Source organism: Talpa europaea (assembly GCF_964194135.1).
Source record: "Talpa europaea genome assembly, chromosome: 2".
NCBI classification, from domain to species: Eukaryota; Metazoa; Chordata; class Mammalia; order Eulipotyphla; family Talpidae; genus Talpa; species Talpa europaea.
Genome location: NC_140068.1, coordinates 79,295,424 through 79,317,222, shown reverse-complemented (window position 1 = coordinate 79,317,222; position 21,799 = coordinate 79,295,424). Strand labels below are relative to the sequence as shown.

The window sequence follows — 21,799 nt, the reverse complement described above, 5'->3', positions numbered from 1 at the left end:
TTTATTTCACAATTTGTTAAGCAAAGCCACTATTGATGTGAATTGTTGACTTCAGAATGAATTTTGCCAAGAAAGGAATACAGAATTACATTCTATAATTTGATATCATCTAAAGTTTGGAAGAACTAAGTAGAACATTTTAGTTTCAGTGATACTATTCAGGTCCTTAAAATACTTATACTTCCATAAACACTTAAAAGTGGACTATAACAAACTAGTACAGATTTATAGAAAAGTTTGTAGTACAAAATATCTTTTATGTATTGGAAGTATAATTGGAAGAGCTTTTTGGATAGTTAATGCAAATGTTTAGTTAATACCATTCCTTAATTTTCTTGGGGGAAGTCTGGATAGATTTAAATTTGTTGAAACTTCATAAAACTTTTTCAATACATATTTACAGTTAAATTCATATGTAAATACATATTGTATATAAATATATTCAGATATGTATTTTAAAATGATGTTTACTATTTTATGATCACAAAGGTAATAAAGTGGATATTGACATTCTTTAATGTTACTTTTTATGGTCTGTAAAATAGACAACAAATTCAAGAATTATCGCAATATGTCACATTTCTAAAACTCAAATTTGAATCTTGAGCCATAGTGTTAGTATTTGCAAATAGGTCATTTAATATAATTGCACCTCATGAAATTAGTACCTCATGAATTTCTCTCAATTTGGATTTTTGTATGTAGTAACACTCTTGGAATAAAAAAAGAATTTTTATGGGGAATCAAGATGATATTATGTAACGGAGGAAAATAATGAAATTTGAAATATAATTACCTTATATATATTTATACATACAGAAGCTGAATTCTATTGTATCAACTGAAGAGAAAGCTTATTTTATTCTAATTAAACTGTCCAGAACATTTGGAACTCACTGAGATAAAGGATGAATTGTTCTGTCTCCCCTTTAAGCTTAATATATCCAGTGTTTAATATTTAACTCTGTTTTGGTCCTTGAATCAAGATAGGTTATCTTTAAAATATTCAGGAAGATCCTCCTAATTTTGCTTTTTTGAAAAATTTTGATCATAGTCACTATTAAAAACTTATCAGAAAATTTTAATACATGCTGAGATGGACAAATGCTTTTTGATAGATCTGTTATTTACTGTCAATGGATTTCTTAGCAGTAATACTACTTAGATTTCTGGAATTAACTGTTGTGAAGGCTCAAGGACTTTATACACCAATACACATGATTTGTGAACATTTTAAGTTTTACAACATTACTTTTAAAGGGATCCAGTAAAGTTTATATTTTTAGAATTTGATAGCAGTTTATGATAATTTCATAATATCAACTAGGTTGACTTTTGAAAATACCAAACTGGATATTAAGATATTTGGAATTGTTAGCACATTATTAATAACAAGATTATTGGGTTTTGGAAACATAAAATTATTTTTTTTTCAAAAGCTCTTCTTAAAAATGAGTTTCAAAATATAAAAAATAATATTAACTATTGATGACTTAACTGAGAAACCAAAAACCAGATTAAAAAGAATTTAAAATTATATAAACACCTAAATTTGAAGAAATTAATATGTTATGTTGAATAATAATTATTAATTAAATTGATTGCAATAATTACATTAAATTAATAAATATATCAATTCATTAAAAATAAATATGTCCCATTAGCAAATGGAAATAATTTTACTTGCTAAACAAGCTAAATACTATCAAAAATAAATAAATGAATAAATTTAACATGATATATGAATATTCACTCAAAATGGATTGAAAACTTGGATAAAAGAACCAAAATCATAAAGCACTTAAAAAAAATATAGGAGACACATTACAGGATATATCCTACAAATATGTACTTGGAAGTAGAACCCTGAACAGCAAGGGAAACAAAAGCAAAACTATGTGAGTGGGACTCTATAAACTTGAAAACTTTTGTACTTCAAAAGAACCCACTACAAAAACAAAAAGACAACCTACAGGATGAGCAAAAAATACTTACATACCACACATCTGACAAAGGGTTAATCTCTAAAATTGACTTAGTATTTACACAATCCAACAAGGAAAGAGATGGGGGAGGAAGGAAGTAGAGGTATAGTTTGGTGGAGGCAAAAATGTAATAAATGAATATGTGAAAGAATAAATTGAGAGTTATCCAGTTTCTGAAAGTGTGAAATCAAAACTAATTTTTTCAAAAGTTAACACAGCAAAATATTAATCTTCTAAAAAATAATCTGTAACCATAAATTGTATATAAAATAAAAGTGTAATAAATGACAGGAAAATTGCCATAAAATACTTTCTAAAGAAGACAATGTCAGTCACCAGAATTCTGATACCTTGTTTCATGGTACTGTGGAACATTATCAAATTAGCCCTATCTTTGTTTTTAGTTTCCCCGAAGGATGATTTTGATTAATAGTAACCTTACATGCAGGCATGAAATCTCATATTAAAACTTTACTTTGTCTCATTAGGTTTCATTTCAATTTGTTTATAATGACTTGCTGTGTATCTTGTTATCTTGTTACCCATATGTCTCAATCTGTTTTCTACTCATGTCCTCAAGTTTGAAAGACAAGCTTTCTTTCAATCCACAAAGAAGCAAATTCAAAACCAGGGCTCTGCTGTCCTTATAGTAAATAATTTCCTAGGGTTATATCTTATTCCAAAAACACAGGATCAGTATCCTAGGATGGTGCTTTGTATCTCTTGACATATGTATATACATACATAAATTCATTTTCTGTGAAGTATTTCTCTAATCCTTCATGAACAAGAAGAAACCTATCCAAACTCTGTTGTTGCCAATAAATAGGGTTGTAGATCATTCTTAGCCTCAGTCACTATCTCCTCGGTTTTTGTACAATCCCCAGTCTGAATCCTGAACTAAATTTTGTATTGATGTATACAACTTCTAGCTCCATTTCTGTGCTGTATTTACACATCTACTCAAGTTCTACTCTTTGACTTATAACATGATGCAAAGAGCTAGTCAGCCTTTGTCACTACTATATGAATCCTGTTCCACAGATAAGTATTTTTCACTTTCCTTTAAATATTATGTTGTTACAAATGTACAAATGTTCCTTCACTATCTCCTCTTGGTCACTGAGATGATGTTTTCTGGGAGTTACTAGGAGAGTTTTAACAGACCTATGGATAATGTAACAAAAAGACAAGTGATGAATTAGGCATAGGGCAAAGCCTGCAGAACTTTGTCAGTTATGGTGAATTTTGAACCTCTTCCCAAGCTTTAGGGAAGTTATTTTCAAGGAATTTCAAGAGTAAAATTACATTATTTGTATTTATTTTTAAAAAAAATCATTGTCATGCTTAGACAGTCAAACTACAGTGTTGAAGATGGAATAGAAAAAACTAAAGTAATATAGAAATATCAGAAGCCATGGTCAAGATAACACCACTTTGGATTTGGTTGGTAGTTTTCAATATGAATAAATGAATATTAAGTATGTATTTTTGTTGAATTGATAGGACTCTGTAATTTGTTGAAGGGATGGCAGTTGAAAAGGATGGTGTCAATTCTAAATCCCAAGTATCTCCCATGAGTAACATAGATATTCTATTTACTAATATGGAGAATAATGGGAGAGGAGCAGATGGAAGTAGAAGGACAACCAAGTGTTCAATTTAGATATATTGTGCTTGAGATTTGTGGAGATACCCAGATAGAAATGTCAAAATATAAATACATATTTTTTGGAGTGAAACTACAGATTTTTGTGAGTCCAAAGAGAAACAATTTGAAAGTGATCAGCACTTCAATAGTAACCAAAGACTTGGAAGTGAAAGGAGGGCTATAGATCAAAACCTGAAGGACCCCAACATTTAAAGTTCAAATAAAGAAGGAGAGGCTGATTAAGAAAACAGAAGAGGGCCTCCCCGGTGGCGCAGTGGTTGAGCGCTGGGTTGCGAAGCTGCCCGCAGCCTCTGCAGTGCCGGTTCGATCCCGGCTGCTCCCCGGCCACCGGAGGAGGGTCCCACATGGCGTGACCTCTCCTGTCGCCCGCTGCTCCCCTCAGCAATGTACTTCGGTCCTTCTGCCTGTTCTGCTCCCCACTCTGGCTCTGGTGAATTCTCTCACCCTCCCGCGCTTCTGACTGTACCCAGTGCATGTATAAACAAAACAAACAAATAAATGAATAAATAAAACATGCCTCTAAAAAAAAAAAAAGAAAAAGAAAACAGAAGAGGTCAGATAGGGAATCACACAGACCTGGGTGAGGGGGAGTTTTACAAAGATAGGAAAGGTTAACAGTGCAAAATGTTGAAAGTTCACATAAAACAGAAAATGAAAATGGACTTGGCAATATTGAAGTCTTCAGGAAAAGAAAGAATAAATGGTAGCTGATTCTTCTTGTTGAATCTTTGTAGTTGTATCTGTTATAATTGTGGATGCAAACTACAGTAGGATGATCTTGTATCTCCACTTAAGTCCTGTCAAATTAATTTCTCTAATGTGAATTTATCTGGCATTTATATATTTTTATATTGTGTATTAAATTTGATGAGAATAAACCTAACTAGTTAAAATTATATGAAAGCTAGGAGAATTTTTTGGCTATTATATTGACTTACTTCCCGAAATATTTGAGCCAGATTAGAAAGTGAAAAAATGCAATTATTAAGTTCATATAGATACCTCTTAAACTGATCCTCGACTTAAAATTTCAACAAATTTTATTGAGTAGTGATGGTGTGCTAGGAACCGTGGTAAGTTCTGGGGATACTGAGGTAAATAATATGGAGAACATCAATGAATAAAATAAAAGCCACTGATCTGGTGCAGTGATGGAAAGCTATCAATCATTGGGAGGTTCTACAGACTCAGGATCATTTGAGCTGAACTCACAGAAGACTGGAGGTGAGGAGGCACCTAGGTACAGTGAAACTCTGATAAATGGCCTTTATTTTTCTGCTATTTTCAGTGCTGATTGAATCATGCTGCCATGTCTGTCAGTACTGAATCAAATTGACAGGACAGTTTGTGTTCCATTTGTTTCTCTTGTTTGACATTGGTCTTTCATTGATTTGTCATCTCAAATACTGACCAGGTCCATTCTACTTTATAACTGCTATTGCTGCAAACTGGCCTTTTGTGAAACAAAACAATAGTGGAAAAAAGGGAAAGCTTTATTTTTATTTAAGTGAAAGCATGGTGGGAGTGTTGGTTAAAAAAGAATTTTTAAAAAACTCTTGACATTCTTAAAAATATATGGCTTATGAAACATATATGTACATATATTTGTATGTATATACATACACATGCAAATACATGAAAGGTCTCTAAGACAATTTTTTGCTATAGAATCATGAAAGACTAATCTTGATTATTGAGGCAATTCTGTAGAGCATAAAGAAATTGGGTCTGGGAGTTAGGCTTAGGTTGGAATGATAGTTCTGTCCTTCTCCCTAGGTGGTATCAGGCAGGTAATTTAATCTCGTTTATCCCTGGTTTCTCATCTATTTCATTGGGATACAAATAGTTTCCTACTAGTCTTGTGTGGCTTAAAGGATATATGTCTGCTATATAAAGGTTACTCATTTTTACACTTTAATTTTTAAAAATTCATACTTTCTTTAACTTTTCCATTATTCTGTGAACCAATTCTCAGCATTATGTTAAAAATTATAATTTGGAGCTGATTCTAATTCATTTTAATGGCATTCATCAGTACTTAACTATAATATTATACTCTTATACTTATTTCAATTTATTTTATATTTAACATTTTAACCCATTTTACTTTGAGAAGGCAAGTGGATTAATGAGGATGAGAAGGGAAAGAGAAATTTGGCTACTGGAGGAAACAATTTCTTTGATAAATTTGATAAAATTTTCCAAACTTTAGGTGGTGTGGTTCTACTTGCCAAGGAAGCCATATAAGTAGTATGTTTATTTGGTCACATACACTTTAACTGTAAAGTCATTGTGGTTGTAAATCATAATTTCTTAGTAATTAAAGATTCAAGAAAGATGAATAAATAATCCAGTTGAGGAAGATGATTATAGAAAATTCCTTAGATTAAAAAAAATGGGGACATGTGTTATAACAAGGAAGGACTTTCAATTATTTGGGAAATTATGTTTTACCTTTTTGCTAAGATGTGATTTTTTTCATTGCAGTAATATCAGTTTAATATGGCATATGGCTTTCAGATGCACAACATCATAATTTGACTTCTGTCTATATTAAATTGTGATGACCAAGTATACTTTACCTTCTTGCTGAGTGAGTTTTAATGTTTGTCTATACTTCATATTTTGGAGGCTATATAAAGGAATTTTCTTACCTCTGCTATAATCTGCATTTCAAACTTAACTTAATAAATTCTCTTTGGAAGTTTTATTTTATAATCTAAAGTCTACTGGTGTTGACCTCAAAACTCCAAATATGATAGAATTCATGTGGAGGGTTGATGAAGTGCATGCTTAAGAATTTCCAGAGATGTGTGGTGGGTGAAGGAGACATCAGGAGTAGGAAGTTCACTAACTTTTGACTTCTTCTGTCAGGCTGTGCAGGATTGTTTATACCTTGAGAGAGAGTACTTTACAAGTACATTTTTAGAAAACATACACTGCAACCTTCCTATTTCAGAATCTAGGATAGGGCTTTTTGTCCTATGCTCCAGAAATAAGAAAAATGTAATTCTTAGGAAAGAACTGGAGATTTTGTTAAAAGTTATGTGTTGCTATGGAAACACTAAATGTCTTCTCTGAGCAGAAATATGTAGGGTATTATTGAGTACAGTTGACACTTGAACAACCCAAGCTCTAATTGCATAGGCCCACTTACATGTGAATATTTTTCAATAAATATCATCATCAATATATATATATATATAAATTATCAGTATATGAATGAATACTTGTGAATAAATGCCCTTTTCACAGTATCTTTTCATTTTTGCTATTTAGTATCAGTAACATGTATAACATCCACAGTGTTTTATATCATTTAAGACAATGTTGATATAGGTCCTGAGAGATAATTAATGTTATAAACAGATGTTGTAATTTTATAGCATCAATAAATATAGTACAGTATATTTATGTATTTGCTCTTTATGATTTTCTTAATGTTTTCTGTAGCCTAGAGTATTATAAGAATGCAGTGTATATTACATATAATATACAAAGTTTCCATTATTTGACTGTTATCAGTGAAGTATCAAGTCAGTAGCAGGCTATTAGTGGTTAAATTTGAGTCAGTCACATGTTATACTCAGATTTTTGATTGTGTGGGGATCAATGCTCTTAGTCTCTACATTGTTAAACTACAACTGTAGTTTAATATGTCCAAAAAGGGGGTCAGGCCAAGTCTATGTTACAATAAAAAAGGAACAGTTGCAGAAAAATGAATATTTCATATGAAGAATGAATACCACTTATAATAGTAAGTGACAACATTGATTTATTTCAATCCCCAAAATAAATGCATTAAATCTTTTCTGTTCACATCATTGTAATAATTATATCCATTACGCTTCTGATACCCATGAGATGTTTAGATGTGATGAATGCAACCCTGATTGGAATATTGTGATAATGACCAAACTGTTCTTCCTGCCATCAACCCCACACTTTTCTATTTTAGTCCATCTTATTCACTATCACCAGCTTTATCTTTCTGCGGCTATCTTCCATCCAAACCTTTTATGATTTCTCTATGAATACACAAGGATTGCTCCTGGTATGATAACATGTTCTTCTCTCCTCCTTTCTACTTGGCATCATCTATAAAATATTCAAGGCCTCTCATGCCTTCCCTTATCACAGGTGGAAATGATTCCACCCACTTCTGTCTTCTTACCTTACATTATATTGTCTCTTAGATATTAGTGCCAAGTTAGCCACTTACACAGTTTTGAAATGTTACTTAACCTATTTGGGTCTCCATTGCCTTATCTATGAAGCAAAGAAATTGGATTAGAGTCAAATTAATTTGATGAGCCACATAGTCTTTATCACTCAGCTCTGCCATTAGCAGACATAGGTAATATGTAAATGAACAAACTTGATTATCCCATAAAACTTTATTTACAAAAATAGGCAGTCAGCCAGATTTAGCCCATGAGTGATAGTTGACCAATCCCTGCAGTATACTATAACCTTTTAGTCTCCTTTGAGTGCTAAAATTTTATGAGAAGATAAAAAGTCATTTCTGTGTCTAACTTCAGAGGGCCGAAGTTTGTCCTCACACTATATCTTCATGAGATATTACCCTAGTTAATTGTTATTGATGATGATGGATAACACTGGCCTTACTCTCTCCCCAGCACATTTCACATGGTAGTGTATATTCTGTTGACAAAGTAAATGCAAAGAGATACTTCATTTCTGCAGCAGAAATTTCTGACCAGAGCATGAATGGGTCACAATCTTGTCATCAGGGTAGGGTGGAGTAAATTATATGGTAGAGAAACTCAACAAATAGTGTTGGTTGGATGAGTAATAAAATTGGGAACACAATCTTTTGTGCTACTTTTATGTAAAAAATAATATTTTATATATCTCCTTTTGCTTCTATAGTCTGTGATAAAAATTGTACCTCTTGGCAGAATAGATCAATTAAAGTAACCGGTCTTAGATTCAATGAGGCCAGATTTGATTTACATTTTGTTTAAGTCAAAAATGAAGGCTGGATGGTAAATGGGCTTCTTTTTTTCTCCCATGGAGTTTATTTTTATTCATTTTTATTTAGTATTAGTTAGCACCTTCTGATAGCTCTCTATCATATTCAACAATGCCACACTCAGTATGCATGAATTTTTTTGACTGAAGTTACTAAGTAAGTCTGGTAGACATTTATAAGGCAACAAAAGCCTTTATATATGATATATATATATATATATAGAGAGAGAGAGAGAGGCAACAAAAGCCTTCATATATTCATTTGAATACCATTTTTAAATATGGTATTGAAAAATACCATATTTAGTATTTGAAAAAGATGGTATTTGGTATGTTTCAACTTTTTGTCTAAGGGGAGCTGAGTGTCTATTTGTAGTCTCACCTTTAAAAGCAAACTCCTATATCCAGAGAAGTCTTGTCATTGTTATCGACTTGAGGCTCATCTGGTGATTTCTTTACCCTTGTATCCTATCTGATTTTCATTTCCTTAGTAAGAAGAGTTGGAGTTCCCTATCAGGCTTTCTTATGTATTTGTTCCCTGCTTTCCTCCAAAATTTCCTGTGCAAGTAAGCTGTACTGCATAAGATTTCTTTACATGTCTACTGTTTAGAAACTTTGCTGTTGTTTTATCTGTCTGGATCTTTATTTACTAATTCAGAATTGGTCTGCCAAGAAAACAGGTTTCAATCCCTGTTGTCAGTCTATTGGGCACATGCTGGGTCGTCAGACATAACAAATCATCAGAAGCATTGTGACATTTTGGTCTAGATAATTCTGCTAGCATGTAGTGAACCTACCATCAGTATAAAATATATCATTTTTTATTCTTGCAGCTTCAGAATTTTAGATGGATATGAGACATAGTTTAAGGAACTCAAACCCTAAGCAAATGTATTCTTGACATCAGTTAGAAAATAATAATTCTCACCACAGAAGAATCACTCACTCTACAGAAAGTCTGTTTCATAATTTCTTTAAGTAATTGGTTTCCCTTGATTTTTATACGGTTTTACCTGTCAGAAACCCTGAAAAGCCATAAATTTAGAGGTTAATATTCAGAACCACCATCAGTAAAGAGAACTCAAAAGATGAAGCAATACTGTAATTACAGTCTTTTGTGATGATAAATCAACCCGATCTCCAGGAAGACATCTCTGTGCAATGTGAAGTGCACCTCAAGTCACACCACATTTCATGCACTAGTCATTCATTCTTGTAATTTGGGAGTTAACCTTGACTCTTTCTTCTCCCCTTTTGTCGATATAAATTGGCCAACAAATTCCACCACTTTTATCTCCAAATAGCTCTCTAATCTCTGCCCTCCTGTTCATTCTCACTGACAGTGAAATTCAAGTCACTAACTCAACACATATATATTTAGGGCCAATTACTTGATAATCACTGTTCTAGAAATTGGAGAGGCAGCTATTAAAAGAATAAATAATATTTTCCTTAAGGACCTTGCATGCTTATTGCAATTTCATTATTTCTTGCTTTAAGTATAATACTCATCTTAAGCTTTCAACTTCCTCTCTGTGGATTTTATCCCCTACACTAATGGCACAGTTGTCCTTCTGACAGACTATCTGGATCATTTATATCTTGTATTTGGATACTCTTTATCATCAACTTTGCAAGTGCCAATTTTAGTAGCTGTGAGCCAAATCTGCTTTTCTAACTTTATCTCCTACTTTTTATCTCATTGTTGTTCTCAGTGACACTGGACCAACTGCTACTCTAGAATAGACTGAGATGAGGTTTTCATGGTACTTTTATGACTTTCCACTTATCATTTTGCTGAAAATGCTATACACCCATTTCTACTTAAAGTATTCCTACTCAACTTTGTAAAGGAAGTCATATTTGCCCTCTGTAGACTGTTAATGTTAATTTCTTCATCTGTAACACAGAAATTTTTTTAAAACATGCTTTTATAAAGCTAACAATTATAAAATTCAAATTACTTTTGACCTTGATTTTGATTCCACAACTTTATTCCTATTAGACCGTCTGCTTCTCAAAGGTACACATATTTCTTCTTTGTAATGAACAGTAACTTTATTGACTAATGGCAAAGATAAATGGATGAGGCACCCAAGAATTTCTGTGCTATTTCTTAAAATAATGGTTTGGGTAACATGGATATTACTTTTATAAAGGTGTACTTTCAACTGTATCCTATTCTCTGAGTCTAATCTGATCACCAGTGGGTGTATGGACCTTAAAGTCAAAATCATCCAAAACCAAAAGAGTAAAAAGTAAACATATTCCTTTAAAATCTTATGCAAAATAGTATTCAGTTTCAATGTGTTTTCTATGTAGACTTAGTTTAAAATCGCAGTTTTAAGAAGTCTGATATTGTCTAGTACAGTTACCTGAGAGGAATAACATCCTTTCCAAAAGGCACTTACATAAAGATACTCATAACCTTAGAAATACAAAATCTTACCTCATTCTTTTATGTATTATAATGTTAAAGAACTTAGTAAGATTTTTACCAAGTAGGAAAGAAATCTTTATTCATTTTTAGTATTATACTTTGTTTATCTGTTTTATAGAATATGCAGGATTTTTTTGCAAATTTCAGTTTAATAAGTCTGACTTGCCCCTGCTCCAATTCTGAATTTAGCCAGAATTGTGAGAGCTGAGCTTCCATGGAATTGAGTGACATGGAACAAGTTATGCTTTCAATTACTCCTCCCTTTTCATTAAAGCTTTGTTTCTGGGTCAACTTGGTCATGTCTGGATACCTCTTCCTTGATTGAAAGTTCTTAATTAGGAAACTCTTTAGTGCTGCAAGCAAGACATGCCACACATTCTTACTATAAGTGGTGGAATCTCAATTTGGTTTCCTCTCTCTTGCCTGCATAATTTTGGAGTTAAGTGATTCTTCTTCTGATTTAGACTTGGGTTTTGGATCTTGTGTAAATTGCTGAAGTAACTAGTAGTTAGAATAAGTGAAAGGAAGTTTGAGTAATAAAGATTTTTTTTTAAGTTGTTATGATAGCCATGAAAAGTGAGCAGAAAATTAGTGGGTTGAGGTTTCAGATGTGATCTGTTATTTTAAGTACATAATGACCTTTCAAGATTTGGGGAAACATATTATAATTGGCAAATTTTTTGAACGATAATGGTATTTGAAAACATGGGTATGGTTTTTTAACAAGGCTACAATGCATTTATAAAACTGTTAAATAATTTTGAAAATTACATCAGTTTGAACATACATGTTAAACAGCTCAGAATAATTGAAACAAAGTATTCTAGTTTAGTGTGTGCAGCAGAGACCTGAAAGATGGCAGTCAGTACAATTACCACTCTTAGCCTCAACCAGGAAAAAGACAGAAAAAATTCTTTAGTGTTTTCTCCTCTCCTAAATCACTTCTTTCCCATCCCCATTCTCATCTTAAGGGATCCAAATGCGTTAATATATTTCTTTGAGTGTCCCTAGGTCTTTGCTGTAAATCTTTATCTTTTAGACACACTTCCATGCTATGGTGCCATCATTCTGCTCTGGATCCTGTTAAAGATAAATGTCTGCATGTTCAAAACATATGTACTTCCTCCAGGAATGCTCATTATGTGATTACATGCCATGATGTAGTTTGAAAGAACTCTGATGTTGGGACTCAGAATGTTAGGAATGGATCGATGGGATTATAAGGGGACAGAATAGTTTTTGCAATCTGTCAAATCACATGAAAGTGGTAGTTAATATGCTTTCTCAGCATAAACTGATGCTGTTCAAGACACACTGTAGTTGGGACAATATATGCATAAAAGAAGCAATATAACATTTTAAGGAGGGCATAGTATTTGGAGTCCTACTTTATCATTTCCTCTTCTGTGATCTTGAACATGCCTTATTCTTTCATAATAGAACATGATAATAATACCTACCTTATTGGGTATAGTCAAGAGGATAAAATGAGATGGTTTAGTTTTGACCTCTTTATGAACTGTTTTATGCTACAGTGAAAATGGACCAGTATGTGTAATATGGGGTTTGATTTCCATGTATATATTTCTATAAACCAATTCCATATTAGGGCATAGCCACTTTATAAGTTAATATATATCTATGACGATTTTACATAAACTCATATCCACAACTATTGTATATATTTACATCATGGTTTTTTATCATAACCTCAGAGATTTTCATTTTCTGCCACTTAGGGTAGAGCTTCAGAGAGTTAGAAATAAAGAGGAGAAGAATCCTTACATACCCTAAAACCTCTACATTCCGGTAGCCTTATGACTTATCTCCATTCAATGAGTTTGACTTCAAGACAAATAATGCTACAGTTTAAAAGAAACCACATTTCTATAGGGCAATAATGACAATTCCATAGTAAAACAGGGGGCAAAACAAAAATAGAAAATACATACAAACAGACAATAATTTTACCAAGATACAAATCAAACATTTTCATTATTTTTATTATTTGTAGATGGGGCACACTGAGAGGAGCACAAGGACAGAAAGAAAAATTTTGGGTATGTAACTCTTTGCACCTGAATTAATACTGTGAAGTGAATATGCTACCGTCTTATTCTACTCCTTTCCTAGTCCCTGCTTTGCGTTATTTGGTCACATTAAGTCACTGTAATATTGGCTTTATTAATTGCAATATCAGTATTTTATCCAGCATAAAATTTAAAATTATATTATCACGAGAGTTTTCTCTCACTTCCTCTTATTTCAAATTGTGAAAAAAAAATGAGTCAGTATTTATTTTTACAAAGAATCAACAGAAACTCTTTTTGCTCTATCATCATGTATATTAAATTTAAACTAATGCTTAGACTTCTCTGGTATTTGTGGATCAATATTGCATTTTATATTACTTTTGCTCTAGATTATTTCTTTGTAATTAATAATATATCTATATCTAAACCTAGATATCTGTATTTCTACCTAGGTATAGATATATTTACTCAGCAAAAATTATTCAGTGTTATATGCTAAGTAAGAGCTGTTATGGATTAAATATGTTAATCAAAGAATTGTTTTTGTATCTGTTTACCTCAGGAATAGCTTTCCCTTTTGCCAGTTACAATCTATATATTTATTTACTGAGAAAAAATCCATGTCTAGTTTAAAAAAATAATAGAAAGTTACAAAAGAGTTTGGAGAAGATTAGAATATATTATTTCAAGTATTCAATTGATTAAAATAACTGATAAGTTGTCCCATATTCTTATATACATATTTACATATTATCTTGTTTTTCAGAAATAGAATAAAGTCTAGGTTATGATATTCATCATAGAATTTTAATGTGCATAGTAGAGAGTATACCATAATTTATAAAACACTAAGTATTAGGACTTGTACACATTAGAGTGATTCATGGGTCACTCCTTTTGTCCTGATTATATATGGAAATACTATATTTTTAAGTAAAATGATTTTTTTCCATATTTAAATATTTTAAAATCTTCCTCATTAAAATGAAGCTCAAAATATCCAATATTAATGTTAATTTTCAATAGTTAAAATTTATAATGTGTGAAAGATGATATGTTGTTTGAATTCCTGCAGGTAAGTTTCTGTGTGGAATTTTTATTAAATGAATTTGAAGTGTGATTCAATTTCATAATAAAATATTTAGAGAAAAAACCAAATTCTTTGTTTAATCTATTTAACATAGCAGTTTTTAGCATGTAGCATGTTTAAGCTATGATTTAACATATGAACTGAATATGAACATATTAAGTTCAAATAAAAACTTTCTGTGATCCTTTCACCCTCAATATCATCATTCCCAGTATAGCCCCATACGAATTCACACACACACATTTAGTATACGTACACACATATATATATATATAACACAAAAACATTCACTCATACTCACCACATACATGCACACTATCCTCGAAATTTCTTTCTCTCTAGGTACTATTATTCTGAACCTACTACTCATTGAAAAGTTTCAATTCTATGGGTAAAGGAAAAGGATTTATTCCTATTGTCCCTTTCAGGTAAATAATTTAGTATAAGGGGTAGGAATATAGGAATTGTATGAGCATTTGGTACATTTATTAAGTTCAGTATTTGGGTTGATTTTTCTCCAATAAACTGTATATTCATCTTCGACCAGTATCACATCTACCTTACTTACCCATAGATCCAAAAGGCATTCCAACTTGGAAATGTATTCCAACCAATTTGGAGTAAACGATATATTTTTTTAAAGATTTATTTATTTTTATACAAGAACCAGGGTACAGGCCAGATGCACGGGAGGGTGAGAAGATTTACCAGAGACAGAGCGGGGAACAGAACAGGCAGACTGACGAAATACACTGCTGAGGGGGAGCAGCAGGAGAGACAGGAGAGGTCTGCTTCACCACTTGGGATTCTCCCTGGCCAGCCAGGATCGAATCCACGCTGCAGAGTCTATGGACAGTTTCACAGTGCAGCGCTCAACAGCCTGCACCACCAGGGAGGCCCTAAAAAATATTTTTTGAGTAAATTAATTCTATTAATCCATGCATTCATGAAGAATTAGTCATTAAAAGTTTTAATTTTATATAAAACAATATTGGTTGAATTAAAATGAAATTTTAAGTGCTATTTTACTGTTTATCAGAATTGTGAAGGGTCTGAGATGGAATGCTACCTGTATTAAGACACCTGAATCAAAGGAAAGGAGTTGTAAATTGATATAATTAAACTAACAGCCAGATGTCACAGCATTGTTTCCCCTAACCTCAGTCTTGCAGTGATGTGATAGGCAATAGAATTTCTCTATAGAGGCAGAAAACAAAGGTATATCTCTGTTTATATTCAGGAAAAAAGGTAGACAATCGCCAGCTTTCCTAGAAGAAGAGAAAAAAAAAATGTTCTCTTAAGATAAACTGAAAAATATCCTTTGTTCTTACCCTAACTCCTAGGAATATAAATATATCTTTCCAAGGACTAGATAAACACCGCATACTATCTCCAGAAGCTAGATTTTATTCATTTTGATTTGTAAATACCATGGTGGGAGAGAATGTTCCTGTACTCCTGGCACCCTGGGCCTTAATTTAGGGCCCTTACTGGCCCCTAATTCTTTAATCTTCTTGGTGATGTAAGAGAAATTTTATTATCATTTTGGATCAGATCAATTAGACAAATGGCCACAGATCTAATTCTCATTCTATATGAAGATAAAGTATTTCTGGAAGAAGTAAAAGTAAACGTTCCCTGTATTTAGACCTTTTATACTTTTTTGTGTATTTGGAACTAAGATTTTTTAGAAGAATATTGAGAATATTTCTGGAAGAAGTGAAAACAAAAGTTCCCTGTGTTTAGAACTTTAATACTTTTTGCGTGTTGGGAGACTAAGATTGTTTTACAAGAATATTGAGAATTTCATGGACATTTTATTTCACACAATTAATGTGAATGTTTTCAAATATTTCCAAATAGGCCTATGATGTAGTAAATTATTTATTTTTTAAAAGAGATTTATTTATTTATTTATTTATACAAGCACTGGGTACAGTCAGAAGCACAGGAGGGTGAGAGAATTCACCAGAGCCAGAGTGGAGAGTAGAACAGTCAGACTGACAAGTACACTGTTGAGGGGAGCAGCAGGTGGCAAGAGAGGTCAGCGCGTCATGTGGGACCCTCGCCCGGCAGCTGGGGATCGAACTGGTGCTGCAGAGACTGCGGGCAGCTTCGCAATCCAGCGTTCAACTGCTGCACCACTGGGGAGGCCCTGATGTAATAAATTATTATAAAAAGATAAATGGATGCTTTCCACTACCAAAATGTAATAGAACAAAGAATAAATTCCGTCCACAAAATAAATCCAAACTATAACAGAATTAAGTTCCTAAGCTTATGTTTTTTAAGAAACAAGAGAGCCAAATCTGGAGAAAATTGTCTGTCCTGGGAGTCTTTGAAAGGTTTGGACATAGTGGATTTGCAATAGGCAGAGAGACACCTCTACGTAAAAGAACACCTCAGTGGAGTGGAATTTAGAGGAACTTCAAACAGTTCTTCCTGAGGAATATCTACTGAATCGTGGAGTAGTGTGAGTAACTGAGGAAGGAAGATGTAAAGGCAAAATGAAATCTTCTGTGGCAGTGCAGAAACTGGGGAAGGAATTCGACAGATGAATAGCTGAGACAACTCTTGATAGCTACTGTCATTGGTATTTTTGAAACCAAGTATGGAATAAGTTTGATAAAATCTTCTCTACAGTCCTGACCTAATTCAGTTCCTGACTAAACGGAGGTGATAAGTCTGTCACTGTATCTGTCTGGGAGAAGAAAGGGCTATATTTCTTTGAAAAATGACCCCAGCATCAGTCTCTATAATTATTACGCCAAGATATCCAGCATCCATTTAAAAATTATGAGATACATGAAGCAGAAAAATGTGAGCAATAACAAAAGGAAAAAAAACTAATAATAGGAACAACAGATGATACTTTATGTGGGCTTTCACCATTATAGATCACATATTTAAAATATGGATGAAAAGATGCAAAATTTCAAACAAGGATTTTGATGTATTAAAAAATAAATCCATGAACTTGTGATGCAATGTCCAAAATTAAGAGCTCACATATTGGTTAAATAGCAAAGAGAATAAATGATCTTAAAAAAATTCATTAAAATTAAAATTCATTAAAATTCATTTAATCTAAATTATAGTATACAGAGGAAAATATGATCTAAAATTGTGTGTACAGACAGGTGGGACAAAAGCAAACTGTAATTGTATTTTGCTTGTGTTTATATTTTCTGAATAAGACATGAATAGAAATGAAAGAGGAAGACATTAGCAGAGTTTCAGTTGATACTGAGTAGGTAATAGAGGATTTTATGAAAACATTATATCATATATGTTTGATAATATAGATGTTTCCCAAGATACTACACTTGGGATACAAAACTTATTAAAATTCACACAAGATGAAAACAGACAATCAAAATAGTTATGATACTCTTTGAAAAGTTGACTCTGTATTAAAAACATTCTCACAAAGAAATGGTAGGCTCAAATAACTTTCACTGTGAATTCTTTCACACGTTTATTTATTTATTTATTTATTTATTTATTTATTTATTTATTTATTTATTTTTTGACATTTATTTATTTATTTATACAAGCACTGGGTACAGTCAGAAGCACGGGAGGGCAAGAGAATTCACCATAGCCAGAGCGGGGAGCAGAGCAGGCAGAAGGACCGAAGTACACTGCTGAGGGGAGCAGCGGGCGGCAGGAGAGGTCTGCGCGCCATGTGGGACCCTCCTCCAGTGGCCGGGGAGCAGCCGGGATTGAACCGGCGCTGCAGAGGCTGCGGGGCAGCTTCACAACCCAGCGCTCAACCGCTGCGCCACCGGGGAGGCCCTCTTTCAGATATTTAAAGAACAAATAAAACCAACTTTACCTCAAACTCTTTTAGGGGATTGAGAAATAAAAACAGTCCCAGCTTATTTTATAAACCACCAAAACACCAATATCAACATTTGACAAGGGTAATGCAAGAAAGGAAAATTACAAGTTTATATCTCTCATGTACATAAATAAAATTCTAAGCAACATATTTTAATCAAGAAATATATTAAAGGATACTTCATCATGATCATGTGAGGTTTATCCCAGGATTACAAAATTTATTTTAAATATTATAATCAATCAATGTTACCACATTATCAGAGTAAAGGAAGGGGAAAACCCATGATTATCTTAATTAATAACAGAAAATGCAGTAATAAAATTCTGCACCTGAATGAATATTCCGTTGTTGCTCAACAACTTGGCAGCTTAAAACAACATACCTTTATTATCTCAGTTTCTGTGGCTCAGAAGTCCAGTCAACTTACATGGATTCTCTCTCTCTGCTCAAATCTCACAATGATACAATCAAAATATTTTCTGGGCAAGGTTCCTTCTGGAGCTCCAAGTCTTCCAAGCTCACATGGTTGTTATCCAAATTAATTTCTTGTGATTGTGGAACCATGTTCCCATTTTCTTGCTGGCTGTCAACTGGGGGCCACTCTTAGGTCCTAGAGGCAGTGGCAGTTGCTTACTTCCTCATAGCGTTCTCACAGATTCTCTCCCACAAGATCATTAGAAACAGCATCTGACTTCTGGACCCTCTTTTAAAGGACTCCCCGATGGGGTTTGGCAGAATTATCTCCCTCTTGATAAATTCACAGTCAGTTGATTATAGATTTGAATCATGTCTTCAAAATCTCTTCAACTTTGTCATATAACATAGACCATTCACACAACATAGCATGTTCTCAGCTCCTGCTCACAGTCAAGTAGAGACAATTATGCCAGGCAAGTATACAAGCATCAGGAGATTATACAGAGCAGAGACACTCGGAATCTTGGGAGTCATTTTAGCCTTCAATCCATGCTTCTCTTTCCATACAGAATAATGTTAGCAGTGCTCCTGCTGGCAGCAATTCAACAACATGCTGTCACTTTTACTATTATTTTCTCAGTATGGATGTCCTACCTCCCCATCTGGCCTCACAGCCTACCAACCTCCTTCAGTTTTATGACCTAATTATAACAATTTGTTTCATATTTTGGTGTTTATACTTTTTATTGTTTCCCTTTTTTCTTAATCTCCCCTTCCTCTTTTGTCACCTGGTCAATTTTTGCTCAGGATTTACTATGCATGTCATGTGGCACTTCACCCACAACTTCTCTGAATCATCCACAAAAAGGAGATGCCCCCCCCCACTGATTTCAGTTGCACCCTGTACATATTTCCACCTTAGTGCTTGCCTTTTGTTGGTCATCTTCATTTGACCATAAGCTCCCTAAACATAGGACAGTGTGCCATTTACCTTATTCCCTCCAGGGCCAACTGAGTCATTCACAAAGAAGACACTGTAACTGTAACTATAGCTTGTGCGCCATCTTCTGATATGGCACTTTAAACTCTCATGCATAAGTTACCATTGTACTCTGGAGGACTCAGAAGTATCATTCCAATTCTGGCTGTTGCCAGCATGTGTGTTCATGTGTGTTAACCTAAAAAGTGAATAATATAATTGTTTTATTCTTATTTAGAAGATATTTAATTTCTTAATTACAATTTATAGTAAGTCAAAGACATTTAATGCTACTTATAAGCACCGTGTTTTTTACATACTGGGTTAAAAATATTTAAGTATGATACTCATTTTCCCCCCCTTTCTACAGATTGCTGCCAACTCCTGGGGAAAGTCATGGGGCGAGAATGGCTATTTCAGGATTCTTCGAGGAGTAAATGAATCTGACATTGAAAAGTTGATTATTGCAGCTTGGGGCCAAATGATGAGTTTAGATGAACCATAGCATACCATTAAATTTCTTCAACACTATGCATTTAACCCCTGAAGTTAAAATTCAGCAATGTAAGGTGCTCTGTGACAGTGGGATCTTTTTCTCTTCACCTTGTTATTATGATGTGTCTGTTTTCTGGTTTTACCCCAAGCTCTATGTTTCTGCTTCATATTACTGAGTATATAGAAACACAAATAGAAGGCGGTAGAGTGGGTAAATACCTCTCAAGATCTCCAAATGTCTTCATCTTTCTCTCATGACAATGTCTTTTTTTACTTTGAGAGTTCACAACCAATGTGATGGTACTTATCTTAAAAGGTCATAACATTTCTGGAAATCACTGTTTTTCTCCTTGACCAATGAGAACTCTGGATAACAAAAAGTGATGGAAACTCAACAAATTACCATCTGTATGATTTTGTCCGGGCAATTAATTCTTTCTTTATTCAGACATTACTTCTGTTTTGCCAAAAGCAATGGTAATAGATTAATTGCTTTTTTCGATAACCTGACATTTTGTTTCTTTTCATTTGTCTAGAGGTGACTTGATCTGAACACAAAAGGAAAGCAATTCTCCATAGGAAATAACTGCTTGTTAGGATACTGTGTAAAGACCTGTGATGTGGAATGTTAAGCAACGGGCAAAGCTTAGCAGCTAACTATAGGAGTATAGTCCTGACATTTACACACACTCCTATTTTTGGAATACAGTATACTTTGTGTAAAGTCTATTAAAATCAATTGCAAAATTGTATTTGGAAAGATAACATATTTACTCCTGAAAACAGCAACATGATGCTGTGAGTCAGAAAGAATAAATACACTTTTATCACAACCAATTCACAGTTCACAGCTTGAGATTCTAAAAAGTAGCTAAATTGGCATTAATTTGCATCTAATTTTTATTTTAGTTTTCTATAGTCAGAGAGACAAAAATAGCATCATCATAATGGTTGGGAAAGGATATAATAATGTTTTAATAATTCACTGGCATCTTTAGTGGTGAACCAGTGAATAAAGAGGCAAGCTGAGCAGTAAGTGAACATGGTCAGATATAATTACACTGGCAGGCTTTGCATGTTCTTAATTTCTGGGCACTCTCTCATCTTAATTTTCAGTGTGGAACTTTTTTATGTTGTTGTGTCCAAAGGTGCCCTGAATAGATAAGTCAGACATGCTGAAAATGTGAGGCTTCAGAGCACAGAGCATGGAGTGTTGCTAAAATTGCTTTCTCTGTTAATCAGAAGAAGCATCTGTTCACACAGTTTTCCCCTAGAAAATATACACGAGGGAGATTCACCTTGTTAGTACCTGCCAATGTCCCCCCAAGTGGACTGAAAAAAGATTTGGTTTTGACTCAGTTAGGATTCTCTACCAGCAGCCTCTGAGACAAGGTTTTGAGTACAAATAGTTTGGACACAGAAGGGAATGTTGAAAAGGGAGTGGGACAATATATAGGACAGTTGGAGCAGAGGGGTGGAGCTTTACTGAGCTGAGCACCACACAGGCAACAAGCTCTTATCCCACTGGAGACTGTCCACACATTCCTCAGATATGTGCACTCCAGAAAGATGTTTTTGGTTGAAGTCTGCTCTTGGAGGTTGTGAATTCTGTGATTGCTTTGAACTGGCATGAGGGTGGGAAGTCATTTCTAGTATCAAAAAAAATATACAAAGAAAAACAGATTCTAGTAGTTGGAGGTCAGGCTAATGTCCACTGAAATGATACAGTTGGGGTGCTGTGGGTTGGAAAACAACAGTGTCACTGCCACAGGTATCAAAAATGAATTTAAAATAACCCTTTCATGCTGCAGACTAACAAAGTAATAGATGATAATGCCTTAAAGTG

The 21,799-nt window shown here is 33.6% G+C and overlaps 1 protein-coding gene across 1 annotated transcript in view; it reads left to right on the top strand.

Annotated features, from left to right (window-relative positions):
* TINAG (tubulointerstitial nephritis antigen) overlaps positions 1-19,963 on the top strand; it is a gene marked incomplete at both ends in the record, with an annotated part of 68,884 nt that extends 48,921 nt beyond the window's left edge. The window contains 2 exons of the mRNA XM_084228063.1: positions 13,107-13,152; positions 19,829-19,963. Coding sequence (XP_084084189.1) covers positions 13,107-13,152; positions 19,829-19,963 — 181 coding nt within the window. The remainder of the gene's footprint in view (positions 1-13,106; positions 13,153-19,828) is intronic.
* Between the last annotated feature and the right edge of the window lie 1,836 nt (positions 19,964-21,799).